This window comes from Episyrphus balteatus, chromosome 4 (genome assembly GCF_945859705.1).
Source record: "Episyrphus balteatus chromosome 4, idEpiBalt1.1, whole genome shotgun sequence".
NCBI classification, from domain to species: Eukaryota; Metazoa; Arthropoda; class Insecta; order Diptera; family Syrphidae; genus Episyrphus; species Episyrphus balteatus.
In genome coordinates, this window is record NC_079137.1 from 12921643 (window position 1) to 12941366 (window position 19724).

General features: G+C 32.2%; 3 protein-coding genes and 2 long non-coding RNA genes across 5 annotated transcripts; 2 read left to right on the top strand and 3 right to left on the bottom strand.

Annotated features, from left to right (window-relative positions):
• Positions 1–5037: 5037 nt before the first annotated feature.
• Positions 5038–6831, top strand: LOC129919092 (uncharacterized). Its single transcript, XM_055999927.1, has 3 exons — positions 5038–5169; positions 5269–5618; positions 5678–6831. Exons 2-3 carry the CDS (start codon positions 5275–5277, stop codon positions 6699–6701), a joined length of 1368 nt encoding a protein of 455 aa, XP_055855902.1. The 5' UTR covers positions 5038–5169; positions 5269–5274; the 3' UTR covers positions 6702–6831.
• Positions 6832–7064: 233 nt separating this feature from the next.
• Positions 7065–10955, bottom strand: LOC129919094 (uncharacterized). Its single transcript, XR_008773050.1, has 3 exons — positions 10867–10955; positions 10616–10806; positions 7065–7260 (listed from the first exon to the last, which is right to left on the bottom strand). It is a non-coding gene; the product is annotated as an uncharacterized LOC129919094 (long non-coding RNA).
• An 8-nt stretch (positions 10956–10963) lies between these two features.
• On the bottom strand, positions 10964–11522 carry LOC129919093 (uncharacterized). The gene is made up of 3 exons (XR_008773049.1): positions 11417–11522; positions 11261–11328; positions 10964–11206 (listed from the first exon to the last, which is right to left on the bottom strand). It is a non-coding gene; the product is annotated as an uncharacterized LOC129919093 (long non-coding RNA).
• A 144-nt stretch (positions 11523–11666) lies between these two features.
• Positions 11667–12248, top strand: LOC129918262 (ribosomal protein 63, mitochondrial). The gene is made up of 2 exons (XM_055998694.1): positions 11667–11946; positions 12020–12248. Exons 1-2 carry the CDS (start codon positions 11776–11778, stop codon positions 12167–12169), a joined length of 321 nt encoding a protein of 106 aa, XP_055854669.1. The 5' UTR covers positions 11667–11775; the 3' UTR covers positions 12170–12248.
• Positions 12249–15675: 3427 nt separating this feature from the next.
• On the bottom strand, positions 15676–17043 carry LOC129918261 (required for meiotic nuclear division protein 1 homolog). The gene has a single exon (XM_055998693.1). It carries the CDS (start codon positions 16928–16930, stop codon positions 15752–15754), a length of 1179 nt encoding a protein of 392 aa, XP_055854668.1. The 5' UTR covers positions 16931–17043; the 3' UTR covers positions 15676–15751.
• Positions 17044–19724: the final 2681 nt, after the last annotated feature.

Consider the following 19724-nt stretch of genomic DNA (forward strand, 5'->3'; position numbering starts at 1 on the left):
ACAAAATAAAAAATATAGCTTTGTATCTTCTACTCTTTTTTCACTGCAGTTATCAGCTATTGAGATTGCTTGTAGATGGATCTCGGTCCTAAAATTGTCTCTTCACCATTTCCCGGACATGTTCTATTAAATTTGAATCGGGATTTCTGGGTGTTCAATCCAAAATTGGTGTACCAACGGATTGAAGATATTCTGAAACCAGGGTCAGCCCGGTGTGAAACCCGCATGTGAATCATAACAGCGCCAAATAAAAAGCAGAAGATTGTGATTTATGAGTTCAGTGGTAGGAACAAAAATACCACTATCGACTCTTAACAAGAATATTTATCGGAGTATTAGAGTGTACTTCTTTGCGATATTGCAGGAGAGAAAAATTCTCCTTTAGATTCTTCGGAGTTTTATAGGAATTCTACAGGTATGAAATTTATCATGGCCAGAATCTTCTCTGGAACATTAAGCCTATAGTACGCAGCTGAAGCGAAACGAAAATTGAAAATTTCGTATTGCTTCAGCTGCGTAATAGGCTTTATAGTAGCGAAATTGTTAGTTGGACTCGGCACCCACATTTTAGATGGGTATCAGATTTGAACCCATTCATTGCAACTAAAGATATTGGCGCAAATTTTCTGTCAGAGCTCGTTTAAGCAATAAAGCCTACTCTAGTTAGAGCACTCGTTTAGTTCTTAATCCTCGTCTAACTTCTTCTGATTTTCAAACACTTTAAAAAACTCTTCTAACTAGAGTTTTCGGATATATTTTTTTTCAATTATGTTTTCAAATATGAAAAGAGTTTATTTAAAAGAATATTGTTCACTTCTAAAACCAATTTTCTTTACTTTTATTGCTTTTCATTGACAAACTAACATCAACAAATAAAATAAGACTTTTTGAAGATAAACAAACATTTTGTCGCTTTTAAAGATAGACGACCTAGAGTAGAGTAGATTCTCGTTTAAATTTTGTTTTTAGATCCGACCTCCATTTTAAGCCTGGTACGCAGCTGAAGCGAAACGAAATTTTCCATACAAAATTTCGTTAACGAAATCTTGAACAAAAAATTTCGTTTTGCTTTTCGTTTTTCAGTTCGCAGCTCTAGCTGGAGAGTTTTCACTCATTTGTCACTTACTTTTTACTGTCCTGTGCATTTTTCTTGACTCCAAGAGCAGTGTTGACGATATTTTCACTTTTAATTCATTTATTTCTTGCTTTAAAAATTATTTTATTTTGACTTTGACAGAATACCTACTCGATACTTTGGAGACTTGAAAATTTTTCGTTTTGCATCAGCAGCATACTAGGTAGGCTTTAAAGTAGATTTAGAGTAGGGTTTAAATGTTTGAAAATTTGCGCTATTGTATTGAAGCAAAAGGAAGATGATATTTTTTATCAAAACCAAAAGCATGCACTTGACCACACTCTTCAGTATTGTGAACGTGTTTTTGATGATGTTGAATGTCATTGGAATGAATTCAAATGTCATATTTTACTATCAAAACTTGAAAACAAATTCGCACTCATTGCAACATTCTTTAATCTTTAACAACCTCAATCGGGTTGAAACAATAGTTGTGCAGCGCTATTGAACAACACATCTACATTTCGTCGCCTCAATAAAATATTGTCGTATGTGCAAAATTGAGGTTCTGAGATTTGAATGCAGTTTTGCTAATTGATTTTTTTTTCCTTCATTCTGTGAAATCCGTTTTACAAACATTTTCAGTAGCTTTTTGTCGTAAGTGCACAGAAAACGTGCACATACGACAAAAATTACCACATACTACAATTTTTTCATACACATCTGTGTTTTTCTTCGTTCGGTAAATAATTGTCGTAGGTGCTGTTTTTGCAACACATAAGCTGCGTTCCTTTGGAAATATTTATCTACTTTTTAGTACTTAAAGCTGCTTTGAACTACTTTTTCAGTATAGCAAAGTAGATCAAAGTAGTTTTAAGTACTAAAAAGTAGATAAATATTTCCAAAGGAACGCAGCTATAGGGTAGAGTTGCTAGTAGCCGGCCCCTTAAGGATTTTGTCTTAAAAAATAAAGCACAGAAACGTCAAATATCAACATTTTCGAATAATTCTTGAAATAAAATGTACTTTATTTATTAATTTTTCGGTATGGTTAAAAAAAAGTTAATAATATTTCCCAAAAATATTTTATTTAAGTTTTTGTCTAAAAAAGTCCGATTCTCCTAAATCCGGCCATCTAGTGTCCTATTTCCGGCCACTGACTTTATTAGGTCAAAATTTAAATAAATTGAATGTTTTTTATTTAAATCTTTATGTTTTAAGAATTTAGAAACAATTTTGATTGTTAATAAGTTATAACATTAAATGATTAAAAAAAGTATCTATTTTTCCCCATTTTTAAACTTTTATCAATAAAAGGGGGCCGAATACAGGAAACTCTTGAATTTCAAAGCTTTTTTGTGTTCTATCTCCGGCCCCCCCTAAAAATTACCAAAATTCGCATCTTTTTCCTGTTTAAAACCTATTTTATTTGAAGAATAATATATATTTAATAAGAAAAACAACATTTCAAAGCATAAGCTCGAAAATTGTTTCCACAAAACACTAATTACGATAGTGGGTTTCGGCAGTAAAATTACAAAAAACCATACCCGATTGGATCACTTCACAAAAAGTTATTTTTTCTAAGAAAACTGAATAACAAGAATAATAAGAATATTGTTATTTAAGGAGGGACATTTAAAAAAACAGCATAAAGGCTTAACTACGTACACCACTTTTTAAAAAAGTACAAAAGTGAAAATATTTTTTTTCTGGCTAGCGCAATTGTTTTGTGAAAAAGAGTATACAAATTATTTATTAGACCAAAATATAAGCTTTCTGAATTATTTGTTTTAATTTTTCAGGCCGAAAAACTATACCAAAATGCGTTTGAAAATTTTCACTTTGGTACTTTTTCACTTTTTGAGCCAATGTAGTTAAGCCTTAAGAGCCAAAGTTTGGAATAAATCCTACAAAATCACTAGTTATAACGATTTTTCTAAAAGGTGGCCGGCTACTGGAGACGGCCGGAATTAGGCAACTCTACCCTACAACAATATTTTACTGGAATTTCAGTAAACGTTTGTCGTTTGTCCCATAAGGAAATACACTGACGAGTGTAATTTCAGTTGCAATCAAGATGTCGAGCAGGTCGGACGAGTCGACCTGCGCCAAGTTTATCCGAGGAGCTTTACGCTCTATTTTATGCATACAAAATGCATGTTTTATGATTTTATTAATTTAGCATACGTAACGAAATATTGGAAGATGAATTCTTTGATGCCGATCCTTTAGGTTCCCCCAATGTTTCCGCATCCAGTGACAATGAAAACTTGACCCTACGAAATTTGTATGAAGCTTTTATCGTGCTATCTTAATACTTTAATAATTTTAATTCACCTTGAATAGTAATGCCCACTTTTCACGAGTCGATTTTAACAAAAAATAGAACATACATCTCACTTCCAAATTAAAAAAGTTCTATCATTTTATAGGTGAACTGCTTCTATCTAAACCAATTGTTTAGAAGTTAGATGTAGGTATGTTATTTTACCATTGATGTTTTTGTTAAAATCGAGTTTTGCTAAACTCGGGTTACTACCAAGAGCCAATGTGATTTTAAAAAGTTAATAAATTAACGTTAGTTATTTGTTTTTCGCATTGAATTTGACATCTATTTGTCGTATGTCGTAAACAAGTTTCGAATAAAACTTTGCTTATTTTTGTTGTATGTGTCATCAATTTGTTGTATGTGTTTGGCTAACAAATAGTTTCTGTGAAAACGTAACATACGACATCGGCATATTGGAGAAAATTGACTATTATTTGTTTCTGGATTGGAATATTGAAATAATTCTAACATAATTCAATAGACAAATATTTTCTGTATATGTCATGATATTTTTAAAAAAATTCACCGTACAGTTTTCGAGAAAAAAAAATCTGAACTTTAATTGCGTTTTCCCAAAAGTAGCCGAATGTAACATACGACATTATTTTATTGGGCGCATTCACAAACCTAGGTGCTACGTAGTCGAGCTTTTGGAATGCGAATTTGCACTACAAAGCTAGGTGACAGATGCAATAAAAAAAAATGTGTTTTGAGTGGTTTATGGCCCTATTCTGGCAAACCTCACAAGTTATGAGGACCTCACAAGGTGAGCTGATTTTGATTTTGTGAGGTTTTCGCGTCACAAAAACTTTCGAATTTGTGATCTGCTCTGAAGGAGGTCACAACTCACAAGTTGGATTTTTGCTAGTAAGAAGTTTGTGAGAAATAAATTCTTACAAAATCGAGTTATGATCACCTTGTGAGGTTTTTGTGACTTGTGAGGTTTGCCAGAATAGGGGGGTTAAATAGCTTTTTTTCTTTGAAATTCCTCAATTTCCTGATTTATATTCACATTATGCACAATTAATTTTATTTTATATGCTTTTTTCATCAATTCCACCAAATTTAAAATTCAAATAGAATTTGTTTCCATCAAACAGCATACTGAGAAATGTCAGCTAGCTTTGAAGTCGAAAATTTTTACACTACGTCGGAGGGGAAATTTCAACTAATTTTTTAGCTCTTTTCAGCCAATCAGAACGAGTCGACTACGTAGCACCTAGGTTTGTGAATGCGCCCATTGAGGCGACGATTTACTCCACTTTGTTCACAAATCAGCATATTGTGGACGCAGCCTTACAATTCTGCCGTTAAATGTATGCATTGACTTAATATATATGGACTGCTAGAAGCATATTCAGGTTGGTTCCACTTGTTTCTTCGCGATACTAGCGCCCTAAAAAAAAACGGAGAATAAGTGCAACATTTTTGACGAAGTGCGAATGGAACAAATATAGAAAAACAGAGAAAGCACTACCTTTTAACGACAGATGTCATTCACTAAAAGTTTCCTCTTTTCGCCGTCTAAGGTTATGCCGCTAGTAGAGCTAGAAAGATGTGGAATCATTTTTTTTTCAATTTTTGTATTGACAACTGACCCATGTGCCCCTGCGGAGAGTAGTTGCAACTATTTATACACATCAAAATATCAGAAATTGCGGGAAACATATGAAAATTGAGTGGTGCTTTAATAAAAATTATTTATAAACAATAAATAAAGTATTAATTTACAAATAAAAACTTGTATTCGTAAAAAGAAAAGGTAAAACTATAAATTAGAAACAAAATTCTATTGAAAATCGAAGCTCGTGTTCCATAAAGTGCCGTGTCAGTGAATGTAATCTTTTTTGTTATATTCCAGACAACCATGCCTGCTAACAATGGACACTGTGGGGTTCCCCAGTGCAACTCATATCGGAAGGATGGAATATCGATGTTCCATCTCCCAAAAGATGTTCGGGAGTCTCCTATTCTTTTGAAGAAATGGTCCGGGACTCTTCGGATGGGAAAACAATTTCCGAAACAATTTTTTATATGTGAGTTGCATTTCCATAAACATCAAGTCCTGAGGCGAAATAAAGGCAACGCTAAATCACGACCGGTTTTAGTAAAGGGTGCGTTTCCCTCGCAAAACCTTCCCAAATCTGTGGTAAAAACCAATCAAATAAGATCTAGAAGAATTTTGTCTAGAGCTTTGTCCATTGCTAGAAGGTATTATTCGATTTGTTTATATTATATATGTAAATATTAATAATAAACATTTTTTCTAGTCGAAAATGTGAAGAACATGATCATGGAGAAGGGAATGTCGGAGAAGAAATGAATAGGATTGACAACGAGGATGAGGATGCTGAAAATATTGGTGGTACTGACGACATTTGCAGTCGCTTTTGCAATAAAGGCATTCAAGTGAATTTAAATCCAACTATTGTAAGCTCCTTGTGCGACACGGATAAAAAACTAAAAACGTTTACAGGACTAGATGGTTTAAGTACTTTAGATGCATTAGTAAACGCATCTTTTAAGTTACGAAAAGAAGAAACTCCTTACATGTCAATGAGAGACAGGATTATTCTAACCATGTCCAAACTTAAAAATAATTCCACTTTCGCATACTTGGCCGTTTTGTTCCAAATCAGCGAGAAAACAGCTAAACTTTATTTTGTCGATACAATAAAGCATTTAGCCAAAATAGTTGGACCCTTGATATACTGGCCGACAAGGGAACAAAATGCGAAGAGGATGCCTAAATGCTTTGAGTATTTTCAAAATGTAAGGACAATTTTAGACTGCACGGAGATGAAGACGGTAACGTTCCGATGCCTTAAATGTAGAACTGGAGTTTATTCACAATATAAGGGAGCAGCCACGCTTAAAGTGTTGATTGGAATTTCACCATCGGGAGCTATAAACTTTCTGAGCAAAGTTGCCAGTGGAAGATCTTCGGATAAGGCGATATTTAACCGCTCAGATCTTCTTTCGAAACTGGAACCAGGAGACGCAGTAATGGTCGACAAAGGCTTCATGATCGGCGATGAGCTCAATAAAGCGGGAATTGAAATGATAAGACCTAAATTTCATTTCGAACCTTTTTCGGGAGAAGATGTGAGAAGAAACACTAGAATTGCTGCAGCGAGAGTACATGTGGAAAGGAGATTTGCTAGACTTAAAATGTTCAAAATACTATCAGATAAAATCCATTCATCAGTTATACCATATATAGACGACATTATGATAGTTTTATGCGGTCTATCAAATTATGGTACACCTATATTAGATGATAGCAAATTTTAAATATAAAAATAAAAGACATTTTTTGAAAATACTATTAGCATTTATTTTGTATTATTTTTTAAAAACATAACACCTTAAACCTAACTTTTTTTTTAATACAAATACAAATAAATACAAAAATAACTAAATTTCAAGTCTTTTAAATTGGACGGACATTGGTTTCAGCTTCATGTTTTGAATAAAATTTATTATATAACTTAAAAGAAACAAAATTGTAATGCAAAACACCACAAAAGAATACAATGCGAATAAGACAGTAGAAAATATCGCAATATATATTACATACAAAAAAAAAAAACAAAAAATACAACAGGTACTAGAAAAAACCATAATTAATACTATACTTTAAAGTAATCAGAATACTGTCGACTTAGTAGCGAAAAATTGTTAGTAAATAAAAAAACAAAAAAGCACAATTAAAAATATACTTTACACTTTACAAGCAATAACAAAACAAAAACTGTCGAATTAAAGAAACATTTTTATAGAACTAAAAAAAAAAACACAGATAATTTCAATGGAGGATCCTTCATCATGATAAAAACGCATCGTAAATTACCTAAAATAAAAAGAAGTTAAAAATATAACAAACTATTTTTTTTATACCTTACCCTAATTTTAAATTTGCTTAGTTAGATATGCTCCAGTTCAATTATATGAGAAATCAAAAAGGAAAGTTGGAACCCAAAAATAGAAAAATTAAATTCTTACCATCACCACAAATGGGACCTTTGAAGGTAATTCAATAAACAACAATGAAACTAGTATCCATCGTACTGTCTCACAACAAATGCAAAATAAAGGGTTTAGTTTCTTATAAAAAAGTTGTACTTTGTTGCAGCGTTATTCCTTTTGTAAAAATGGAGTAATTTGTTCAAAGTATATATGGCAAAGTTTCTTTATATACAGTTCTAGAAATTCATTATCCTTGTAAATTTGTATAACTTCGTAAGAGTTATCAAATGAGGAGTAGATAACTAAGTCGCACAATTCCAAATTCAATACCACCAAGCCGAGCTGAATTTGACCATAATAAGCATGACGTTTCTTTAAATCATATTTGCCGTTTTCTATGAAGAGAAAATTAAGATGCGGCAGAAGGTGATTTGTTGTCATATCTTTTCCCTTCACTGGAGATTTAATTTCAACAAGGCGAAAACCATCGCCGTCGAAAGCAACCCCATCTGGACTTACAGCCAGGAATGGAAGGTTGTAAGATATGACTAGGCCAACTTCAAAAAGGCAATACTTTTTGCCATACAACTTTTTGGCTAGTTTCTCAGCCTGTTGTCCATATCTGGTAGCATCGTTGCCCTTGAAACTGTTCTCGTATGCTGACTTCAGTTTTTTTGGCCAATCTGGAGTTTTATTATAAGAGTACGTGAACAGTTTATAAGCAATGCTACCAGTTATCCTGAACTTTCGTTCCAGAAGCCATCGTGCATTGTTTTGACACAAGGTTTCTTGGCAAATTGTAGCGATTTCAGCTTTTGTTTTCTTTATCTTTAATAAAATATTCAGTTGTTGAGGAGATGAGAAGGTTTGAAGATATGGTAAAAAAAGCTCTAATCCATCAGATTGCGTGATTAATTTAAAAAATTCTTGTATTTCAGGTTGTTGAGCTAATCTTGATGTTTCTTGACTAGGCGCTTGTGCCATTTGATCTTCTCGAATCTCCTCGGAATTTCTTGAATTTGGTAAAAAATACCTGTTTATCTCACAGTCAGGACGGGCTGTAAACATTTTACAAATAAATTTACAAATGCGTTTATTTAAGGACCTATTATAAAATTTCAAACTCAAAACCATTTGTTTCATCCAAATACAGCAAGTGGTTGTGAAATCAGAAGTATTTCTATGTGGCACTTTCTAAAAGTTATTTTATTAAAAAAAATCTGAAACTGTTGCCTTTATTTCATAACTAAATATTATAATTAGAAAAACGGAATGGTTTTGTTTTGAGTCCCTAACAATTTCTCCAACCAAGAATAAACAAAAAATTTGTATTCCAACACAATAAGAATACTATTTTGTTTGATTTGCATTTAAAAGTAATTTTGAATGCTTTAGAAAATTTAAAAAAAAAATGACTAAATTACTTTTAGATGGAATTTTTTTTTTTTTTTTTTTTTTTGAAAAAGGTTCTTATTAGAATAATAGTAATTTCGATTGGCAGTCCGGAATCATTCTGAAAGCGTTTTATTCGCACAAAACTGACAGTTTTGTATGAATAAAATTTTTTCAGAATGATTCCGGACGCTTCAGGACTGCCAATCGAAAACGCCATAAGTTGGTATTCCACGAAATTCGAAGTTAGTAAGTTATTTTGGAATGACAAGGCTTTTGTCGCCCATTGTAGGATATCGTTTCCAAAATGGTATAAAACTTTTCTCTAGCTTATGTACTTTGGCAGAGTCAGGCAGACCCATATTGGGTTTGAGCATATTTCAGTTAAATGCCTTTTACTGAAAATTGAAATTGCTCGTGGGACTGAAATTTTTTTTTAGAGGCTTTTGAAAAAATCTTTTAATGCAGGATTTTTAACGACAAGATAACGTTTCCAAAATGGTATAAAACTTTTCTCTAGCTTAAGTACTTTGGCAGAGTCAGGCAGACCCATATGCTGAAACCCAATATTGGCAAGCCCATACTGGGTTTCAGCATATGGGTCTGCCTGACTCTGCCAAAGTACTTAAGCTAGAGAAAAGTTTTATACCATTTTGGAAACGTTATCTTGTCGTTAAAAATCCTGCATTAAAAGATTTTTTCAAAAGCCTCTAAAAAAAAATTTCAGTCCCACGAGCAATTTCAATTTTCAGTAAAAGGCATTTAACTGAAATATGCTCAAACCCAATATGGGCTTGCCTCACTCTGCAAAAGTATTCAAAATCGTGCATTATTAGATTTTTTATGTCGTTTTTACTTTTAATATATATTTAAAAAATCGTAATGCCTTTTTTGTTTCCGTTCTCATTCCAATTCCAGGGAAAACTAACCGAAAGTAACCAAAATACCAAGTTATTAACGTAAATAGTACGAGACATAGCAAAAATACCATATGTAGGAAATATACGAAATATACGAAACATATGAATATACGAAACATGCGAAACATACGAAATATACCTTAAGTAACGATATCGTTGATGCGGGTACTAGAACCAAAAGTAACGTATATATGCGGGTATTCATTTTGTCGTTACTTTTACAGCCCTATCCCGAAATGATTATTTACAATTTCGAGCTTTTGAATAATTATGAGCAAAGAAAAATTATTATATCCATTTATTCCAGTAAACTACTATATCAGTAAACATGATGCAGCTGTTTTATATTTTGTATGTCGTAAAGACTCCGTGGAGTTGTGGAGTTAAAAGCTATATCAAAACTAATTTCAATTGTTTGATATTTTTAAATGAAGTCAACAAAAAAGTTATTTTTTTTTTTTATTTATTTACGCATTCATGCAGAGTGAAATTTTCATACAGAAATACACTATTTTTCAAAAGGATGAAAAATTGTCAAAAAACAACTTTATTTATTTTTGTGGCAAGTAGGTACATAGGAGCAATTTTTTTTCGAATCAAATGCAACTAAATGTGCTTTTAGAAATGAACATTAAAGTAATTTGTATTTCATTTCAAATTTGATTTCACTTCCCATTGAAAGCAGCATACTAGGCAAGTATAAATTCTGTGGTCACAATCAATAATCGTCTAAGTTAAGAAAAAAAAGTGGGCTTATGCTTGCCATTTTTTCAATCTACATCCACATCGAATTAAAAAAATATTGAGTTCTTTCTGAGGCAAACCAAAAAATGGGTACCAATACAGTGAAACTAACTCAGTTTTTTCTTTTTTGATTCAAGCGGTTATTGGTTGTGGCCACCGAATTAGGGTTTTATTTAAACTTACCAGCAAGTAAACCTTGAAAAATTTCTTTTTGAATATCTTCATTCACAACATCCTCGAAAACTTTTATCTGTCTTCGGCAGTGGCAGAGATCACTTGCATCTACGGAGCAAAACTGAGTGGCAAACTGCTTGCCTAACTTACCCCACTTTTGGGTTATCTCCGTAGAACTTATTATATCTAAGTGTGGATATCTGTATAATGAAAACAAATAAAGATAAAGGTAGGTATATATTTGGTTTTAAATTAATTACTTGTGGATATAAATTAGGCAAGCAGCTATGTGTTTGCACTTACTGCCACAGCCAGCTTTGCAGGAGCAAGTGCATGTCCATGAGAGATGACCTTTATGAAGAGTTTTCAATTTAACTTCATGGGGCTTCGAGGTCATGGAAGAGACAGCAACAACTATGGCTGTGACTTCGTTTGTAGAAGGAGGTGGTGATAGGCCAATAGCATACACCCAGCCTGCCTTCACTATTTCCTCTCCTTCCTTAATGGACCTCTTCACCCCATCAAAGTACTGCACTATGTCATAGAATGAAATAGAAATATCCATTTGGGTGGATTCTGCACTTAATCCTGGAATTGTGACTTATTTTCAATTGTTTACATAAAATTGTTTGTATATAATACGTATGTACTCACGGAATACAGCAGTCTTTGGATCTTTGTTTTCGCTTTTGGCTTTCAATTTTTTGGTTAGAACTTGAGTGCTATGGAAATAGAAAATATCAATTAAGTTATTCAGATATATTTTGTTTAAAATGAAATTAGTTAATATTTTTTATTTAATTATTTTACCTGATTGAAAACACATGTAATGCTTATGGATCCCGATTTTTGATGTGTATACGTAGTTGCTTCTACTTCCCACTAGTGTCGCATTTTGACTTTTCTAGTTGTCAATGGAAAAGTCAAACGACTAGCAGTCCATATTATAGTAGGTCAATGAATGTATAATGTGATACCAGCTTAATCTTTCTTCTTAACGTCGCTAGCGCCAATGTTTATACTTTTTTTTCCCCTTCCCATTTCCAGCTGACCTTACAGTGACAGTTGACAGCTACCAAAAATTTTCACCAACGAAATTTTCTAAAAAAAAACCTCCTTCTCAAAAATAACATATTAAAATACTTCTCTGATTGTTTTTAATCCTTAAAATGCGTTTATCAATTATAAATTTTTTTAAAGACACAGTTCCCGGCCATATTTTCCGTGGTAAACGAAGACTTGTCAAGCCAGTGAGTAAAAAAGCAATGGAAACTTTAACACGAGAATATGACCGTCAAGAAGCTATCATGCTTCTTTTAAGGAATCCATACTTGACTCAAGTAAATACAATAATACTAGCACAATTATACGTTTTGAATAAAATTCCATTAACACTTTTGTTTATTTGTGTAGGAAGAATCCTCCGGTCATGCTAAAGTTTTCGGTAAACGAGAAGCATTGGTAAGACAATGGCAAGATGCTCAGGCTTTAAGTAAAATGAAACCTCACATCACATTGGAAGATCGTTTGAATCATCTTAAAGTTAAAGAAACATGGGATTAAAAGTTTTTTTTTAGATATCATTACGTATAATTTGAATTGAAATAAATAATATATTGTCATGTTTACTGTTGGAGCCAAATTCTAGAACTTTTCTTATAATTATTATGTAACAAAGGAGTAAAATCAATGATAAGTTTACAACGAAACCCCCAAGTTAACAACTAATATACCGAACAACAGAACACACAAATGAAAAAATAAATGCAGTTTCTCTTTGGAGTAAATATCCCAAAAAACAACCTTCAAGCTTGAATAGCATTATAACTGAAACATTCCTATACTCAATAAGGTAAGTAATATGCACTAAGGATATGCTCAACAATTCTTTCAAACTGTTAATATTCACATTTGTTGTTGATTCAGATATTCTCCCTTTTTCAAGATCTATAATGAACACTAGAATGACAAAAAATATCTATCAAAATACTGTTGAAATAAACTAAAGTAGGTACGCAACTTTCAGGATTGGCAACAAAAATTCTTATTTCATTATGAAATTCATATCAGCATTGGCCCTAAGTTGAGATGCTAATATGGTGATAATCTGATTGTCCCACTCAAACTTTTGCAAGACATGAAAAGTTCTTACTCTCAGTAAGCTTTTTGTAAAGACTTCCAATCTAGATGTTTTTATAAGAGTAATTCACTTGCAGTTCCTCTTGCCTAAAAGATGATAGAAAATCAGCCCATCGGCCTGGGAGGTTAGGTTCTATATCCAAAAATTGGTTTGGCCGATGCACTGCCCAAACGGAGGTTTTGTATCCAAATCTTTACCTAACCACTTGAACTTGAATTGCCTCTTGCGAGGAGTTGATAAAGTATCACTGTTGAAAAAAGTGCTCTCAACTTAGCTATTCAGGCCAGGGTGGAATGATTAATATGGCAAATTCCATCAGTTCCCAGGAATAAATATTTTCATGAAGCAAATACAATTTCTTATAGTTGTCTATATACAGTACGTTCTCGATTAACGCAACTCTCGATTCACGCAACTCCTCGATTTTCGCAACACCTAAATTTTTACCATTGTTGACGCAGTAATCGCAACTCTTCTACAAAAATTGACTTGATAAGTGCAACTTTCAATACAAAAATTCGATGAACTGACCAGAATCCAACCCTAATTGAAAAAGTGTTGATTGTTCAAAAACTTCAGGATTATATGTCAATTTTAAAATCTAACAAACTACAAAAATCCAAATAAAAATGTACCATTTTTTCGAAATAAAATAATTAAAGTTGTATAAAGAACTACACATACGTAATTACGTACTTATCGTAATGAATATACTTCCATTTGTTTCGTTTCATATCAATTGTATTTGAACAAAAATTTGTTGCATTAAATATATTTGTTAGTTTTGGTTCATCTCAGATTAAGCCTAAAAAATATTTACTCGGTCATTACAACAACCTCGGTCATTACAACCACACTTGTTTTAATTAGTTGCGTTAATCGAGAATGTACTGTAATATCAATGGCCCTTAGTTATAGACTTAAATTTAGAAAAACTCGATTTTAATAAAAAAAAATGAATAGTAATAAAACATGCATCCAATTTCTAAACTAAGAATTGGTTTGGAAGCATTTCACCTAAAATTAACTCGATTTTAAAATGATACTAGCACCTTTTTTTTTAAATTTGGAAGTGAGATGTATGTTTTATTTCTTGTTAAAATTGAGTTTTCGCTAAATTCGTGTCTTTCACTAAGGGCCAATAAATAATTCAAAATTTACGGTGAGGAAGCTTAGTTTGTAAACAAATAAGTCAGGGTGTAATATGCCTCTGAAACTAGTTTGATCTAGATCAGTTCTAAAATGCGAAGGAAAAAGGTTTTCAACTTAAATGAAAAATAAATGAAATAAATGATGATGACACCAGAGGCATTATCTTCCAAAAGTCCGTCCAGCTGATGGCATTATGTCGACGATAACGTTTAATTCGAAGAACACGGTGTGATGTCTGTGACGCTTTTGTGAGCATCAAAGCACAAGCGGCAAAAATGGGTATAGCGGTCAATGAGGGCAAAACACTCAACATTCATGTATTGAACAAAAATTCACCATGGACATGCAGAAGCTGGTAAAGGATTTCTTGTACCTAGATGCTATAAGCACAAACAAAAATACCAGTGCTAAGGCAACTAAGATCTCTCTGAACAAGGTTCTTATCATTCCCTTTCCACCGCTTTAAAAAATAACCGAAGTAGGTAATTGTTATCCCTAAGGTAAGCCACCAAAAAATATGAAGTCTCTTTTACCACAAAAAAGATTCTTGGAAGCTCCTGAGATAATTCCGATCAAACATTTTTTTTTTTCTTTCTTTTTCGTAGATTCTGAAGTCGATGCCTTATGACCAAAAACGAAATTGGTTTTGATATAAAGACATACATAAGTTCATAATAAACAGGTCTATGCATTCGGGTAAAAAAATTACAATTTTGTTTTTTTTTTTTTCGATTTTTGAAAAAATTCAATGGAAATCTACTATCTTCTATTTCTATTTCAAAAATTTTTCTCCAAATTCATCGAGTGAGATTGATAGTTGAAAACCAAGAGTTTCTTTGAGATCTGGATGAGTTATGTTTAATTTAAATAAACAGTTTTTATTTACTACATAATATCTCGTGGAGCCATGGCATCCATTGGAGGCCCCGTCTGCCCAAATAATATGACTACAGCTCCCTCCAGCTCTTCTCAAGTTACGCTGACTCTTCCCCGACTATTCTCCGCCATGAACTTCTCGGTCTTCAGATTCTTCTGTCTTCTCGATACTTCAAAGCAAGTACGAAAATTGACTTTATTCCGCTAAGTTAGGAGTAACTTAAGCGTTAAACTCACTTAACCATTGCCACACACACCATTTAAAACGATCTATATTTGTGCGCAGACCTATCTATAATTTTATACAGACCTACAGTAGTAGGTAAAGCATAAAATCTATAAATAGAGAGATTCTAAGAGGAAAAACACCCTGGAGTCAGCATTTGTGTATATGGAGATCTTTTTTCGAGATTCTTTAAAATGCACGACGTCGAAGCAAGATTTATCTCATAAATCATTTTATCTTCTCCATTATAGGGAACCATAACCATTTGAAGTATCAATTGGTAGTAAAGAAAATTGCTACCTAAATATGTGACGATTTTTTAAATACAACGAACCATTGCGAAATTCAAACCAAAACTGACGTCTGCTGCTATTTTCTATGCATCACTAAAACTTATGTTTCTACCGCAAATTAAATTCATCATACTATTATGCATTTCCATTGAAAAATGAACAAGCATTTTTCAGACTCCCACTGAAAAATAAAAAAATTTTCATTTCTAAGAGCAAATTAACAGATTCAATCTACAAACCAATTAATCTATTCAAATTAAATTACTCACTGTCGGACTTTGTACTTTCCACAATAAATTACCTAGAAAAATTAAAAACAAAACCAACGTGTTTTCCATATCAATTACAAAGTTCATCAAAAATAACAAAAACACACAAACAATTAAATAATAAAAAACATTCTTAAAACTTATTTTATTTTCGCAAAGAAAAACATCTTTTTAAATTGTACTAGGTACTCAATGTGCTACAGGAACAACTGTCGTCTCTTGTTCATTAATATAATAATGATTCTCCATATGATGCAAAATTTCAAATCCAACTTCCACCATAATCAATATTATAATCATCCATTCCAAACGAATGTGATGTTTGTCATTTAAATTATGCGATATCAATTCGGCTAATTCGACACAATGATTGATTTTTTCATTCATAACTTTCGTCCTGCGAGTAATGCTAAAATATGAACAAACTTGTATATAAAGTGTTTCAAGTTCCTCACGATCCCAATAGAAATCGGGAGTGTCAAGTAAATCTGAACTAAGATTAATCATGTGGCGCAGAGCAAAGAGTTCGCCAGTTAATCGAAGAGCTTCAGCTCGATCGATTTTTATGCGGCGACCTTTTTTAAGATCTTCAGTTAGATATTGCATGTTGTCGATGAACCTCTCCAAGGTAGCCTCCCAGATTCCCAGTTTGATTGAGGTTGCCATTGCATTTGAAAAAGTATACTTTTCCAAGAATGTCTGCTCCCCTTTGGATAGGAAGAACTTTCCATTTTTGAACATTGCCTGAGTGCTACTCAGTGGAACATTCTCTTCAACTGGAATAGGGATATACGAGTAAGGCATAATCTCGCTCTCACCCTTAACTAACGGTTTAAGGTAACCATCTTTTTCGTATGGTTTCAAAAAGGACAGAACGTTATTCGCTTCCAATTCGTTAAAATTCCACATGACAACCGAACCCTCGCGGAAGAAGAATATATCTCTAGCTTCTCCATTGACCATATACTTGGCAGTTACATAAAGAACATCCTGTTCAGCTCCCAAATTATCTGTGGAAAAAAACTTCTTAGCTGCGTACAAATTCTGCTCTTCCAAGCCAACGACCAATGATTCTAAATCATATTGTTCGGCAGTGGAAAATGCGGTTACGTTGAAGAATCCCTGAGCTGCAATGTCTTCTTCTTCATTTCGCTTCTTTCGAGTGATTCGTTTTTTGATTTGCAATGGAACTGAGTTCTCATGGACTCGACGACATAGTTGTAGATTTTTTGGAATTGATAATACTTGTTTGTTGTTTAAATACGTACTTTTGTTGGCGGGGACAGCGACGGATAGGAAGCCTCTTCGTCCAGTTGTTTGTGCAATGACAGCGAATCCTTTCGTAAATAGAGCTCGGGTGAAGTTCATTTTGTATGAATATTTGATGTTGGAATGCACTAATTTAAGTGATGAAATCAAGCATGTTTCACCGGCAATTGTGATGGGGGAAGTCGCTTGATAGGGTTATTCAACAATTCTGAAGAAAATTACAACAGTATCAAGTCCAATTGAAAATGACAGTCACCGTCAATAAATACACTTGACAGATGTATCGCACGTGTAGTAGTGGAATATTTTATTTTACAGGGCTACCTTCTTCAGATTTAAAATTAAAATCTGCGGACTAAAAAGTTATAAAATAGCACCATTCCAATGGAGGTGGTAGTTTAATCAAGAGATCTAGTTTTACAATTATTATTAAAACATGATCTTTTACTCGAGGAGATAGGAATGTGTAGTTGTTGCAATAGATTTTTACTCACCACTAAACTACCACCTCCTAACAGGGCTAATATTATTACGTTGATATAAATATAATTCATTTTTTTTCACAACAAAATTATAATTAAAATTCTATTGAGAAAAAATACTAAAGCACTTTTGCTTTATTTATTTGTTTACACCTATGAAACTTGTATGCCTTGTTTGTCCAAGAAGTTATTAATTTGGTGTAAGATCCTTTATTTGTAGGATCCAAAATTATTCCGGAATCCGGATGCTTTTGAATATGAATCCATGAGTGTTAAAACAATATAAGTAAGATTTTTATTTTTCTACGAGACAGACAAAAACTTTTTACTTGTGATACATGTTTTATACATAAAATACAATATAAAATATATTTATAAAAAATTGAAATAACAATCACACATTACATTACGATGCAAATTCAGTATGTAGCATTTTTAAGAGACTCTCCAGGGGGATATTTGGAGTTAATTTTTTAGCACCGAAAATAACGGTATCTCCCATATACCTACCAATTTTAGAAAATTTTAATTCTCTCAAAAACAACTCAAACGAATTTAATGGAAATATTCAAATATTAGTTTTTAAGCAAGGGTTATATTTTATGAAAAACAGTTTTTTTTTTATTTAATCACGGTAGCTGCCACTGCCATAAAATACAACCGTTTCTTTAATTTTTCTCCAACGATTGATTCAATTCAACGAAATTGTTATTCAAATCTATTTATGTGGCTTTAATATATAAAAACCTAAGTTATTTTGAAAAAAAAAAATATTTTTGGATTAAGATAAAATCTCACATGAGTGTTAAAACCTGATGATGTTCATAATCATGAACGAAACGTTGCGTTGTTGCAAAATTCAAAAATGTTTTAATTCATTTAATTTAATTTATACTGAACTACAGCCCGTAAACCAAATATAAAACTATATATACAGGGTGTCCCACAGTCACCGCCCCAAATGAAAACCATGGATTCCTGAGGTCATTTTAAGTCGAAAAACTTAAGAGGTAATTTTCTCGAGAGAGCAAAAATCATAAAAACCGTGGTAACTCGAAAACGGGACTAAAACAAGAAAATTACCTCTTAAGTTTTTCGACTTAAAATGACCTTAGGAATCCATGGTTTTCATTTGGGGCGGTGACTGTGGGACACCCTGTATATATAAACAAAGGTCATAAAACATATACATATTAAGAAAAAATGTATATCATTTTTTTTTTTGAAATTTGTTTTTTTCTTTTAAATTATAAAAAAAAATTGTTTTTTTTTTCATGCTGTTTAATAAAAGAAATCATATTGCATTTATTGTGTGAGTTTAAATTCTTTTACGGTGCTGTTTTTTTCTTCGAAGAACTTATATTTTATGTTTTTTTTTCATTATGTACCTACAATTTCTAAATTTGTATATAAAATTTTTACAACTCCAAGAAACTTAAAATAATATTAATATTTTGTTCTATAACAGCTAAAAGTTTTTAAAAATTTTAAAGTCGCAATAATAGACCGAGAGCCAGCGACCTAAAGTTTGCAGGTAATTGCTTAGTATTCACCCCTATGAAATATGTTTAAGGACATCCCCAGGCATGTTACTGCAAAAGAAAAAATCTCGTGACACGTGGCAAAAACAGTCTGCCAAGCACTTGAATGTGAAAAAAATTTTAAATTAAGAACTCGACCTTAAATCAAAAAAAAAATATTTAAAGAGAACGGCAACACTTACAAAACTAAACGATACCTTTTTTTAAAGGTAAAAAGGTATACTACTTTTTGGTTTTTATATAAATGTTTTTTGATGAATAGTTTTTGAAACAAAAAATTTCAAACTCAAAATTTTGAAAAAAAATTCAAAAAAAGTTCAAACAGTTTTTTTTTTTCATAAAATTTACCCAATCAAGTATTATTTTTTTTTTGTTTTAATTTCTCTTATATATTTTGAGTCAAACACCGAAAACTAGAAGTCAAAATCTCTTTTACTTTTTGAGAAAACTGAAAATTACAAAATCATCTAATTTTTCACCGACACGTCAAAATTACAGTGTTTTGTTTTTACACGGTTTCCAAATTTTCTTCAGAAAACTATCTTAATGTATGCTACTAGGGGAGAGCAAGACACACAAACAATAACTAAGAAATTTTGCTAAATATATATAAATATATATGAAGACTTTAACTGGATTAGGGTACAAAATATTTACATTGTGGAATGACAAGTGTACTTAAGACTTTCTTTCCCTTTAAATGGAATGGCCTGTGCTAAAAAAAGCCAAAAGTCAAAAAACAATTCAGAAAAAATCCCTGAGAATACTGATCCCGAACAAAAAAACACAGTTTTCGATATTTTTAGTTTTTTTTTTCAAAAAGTAAAAGAGATTTTGACTTCTAGTTTTCGGTGTTTGACTCAAAATATA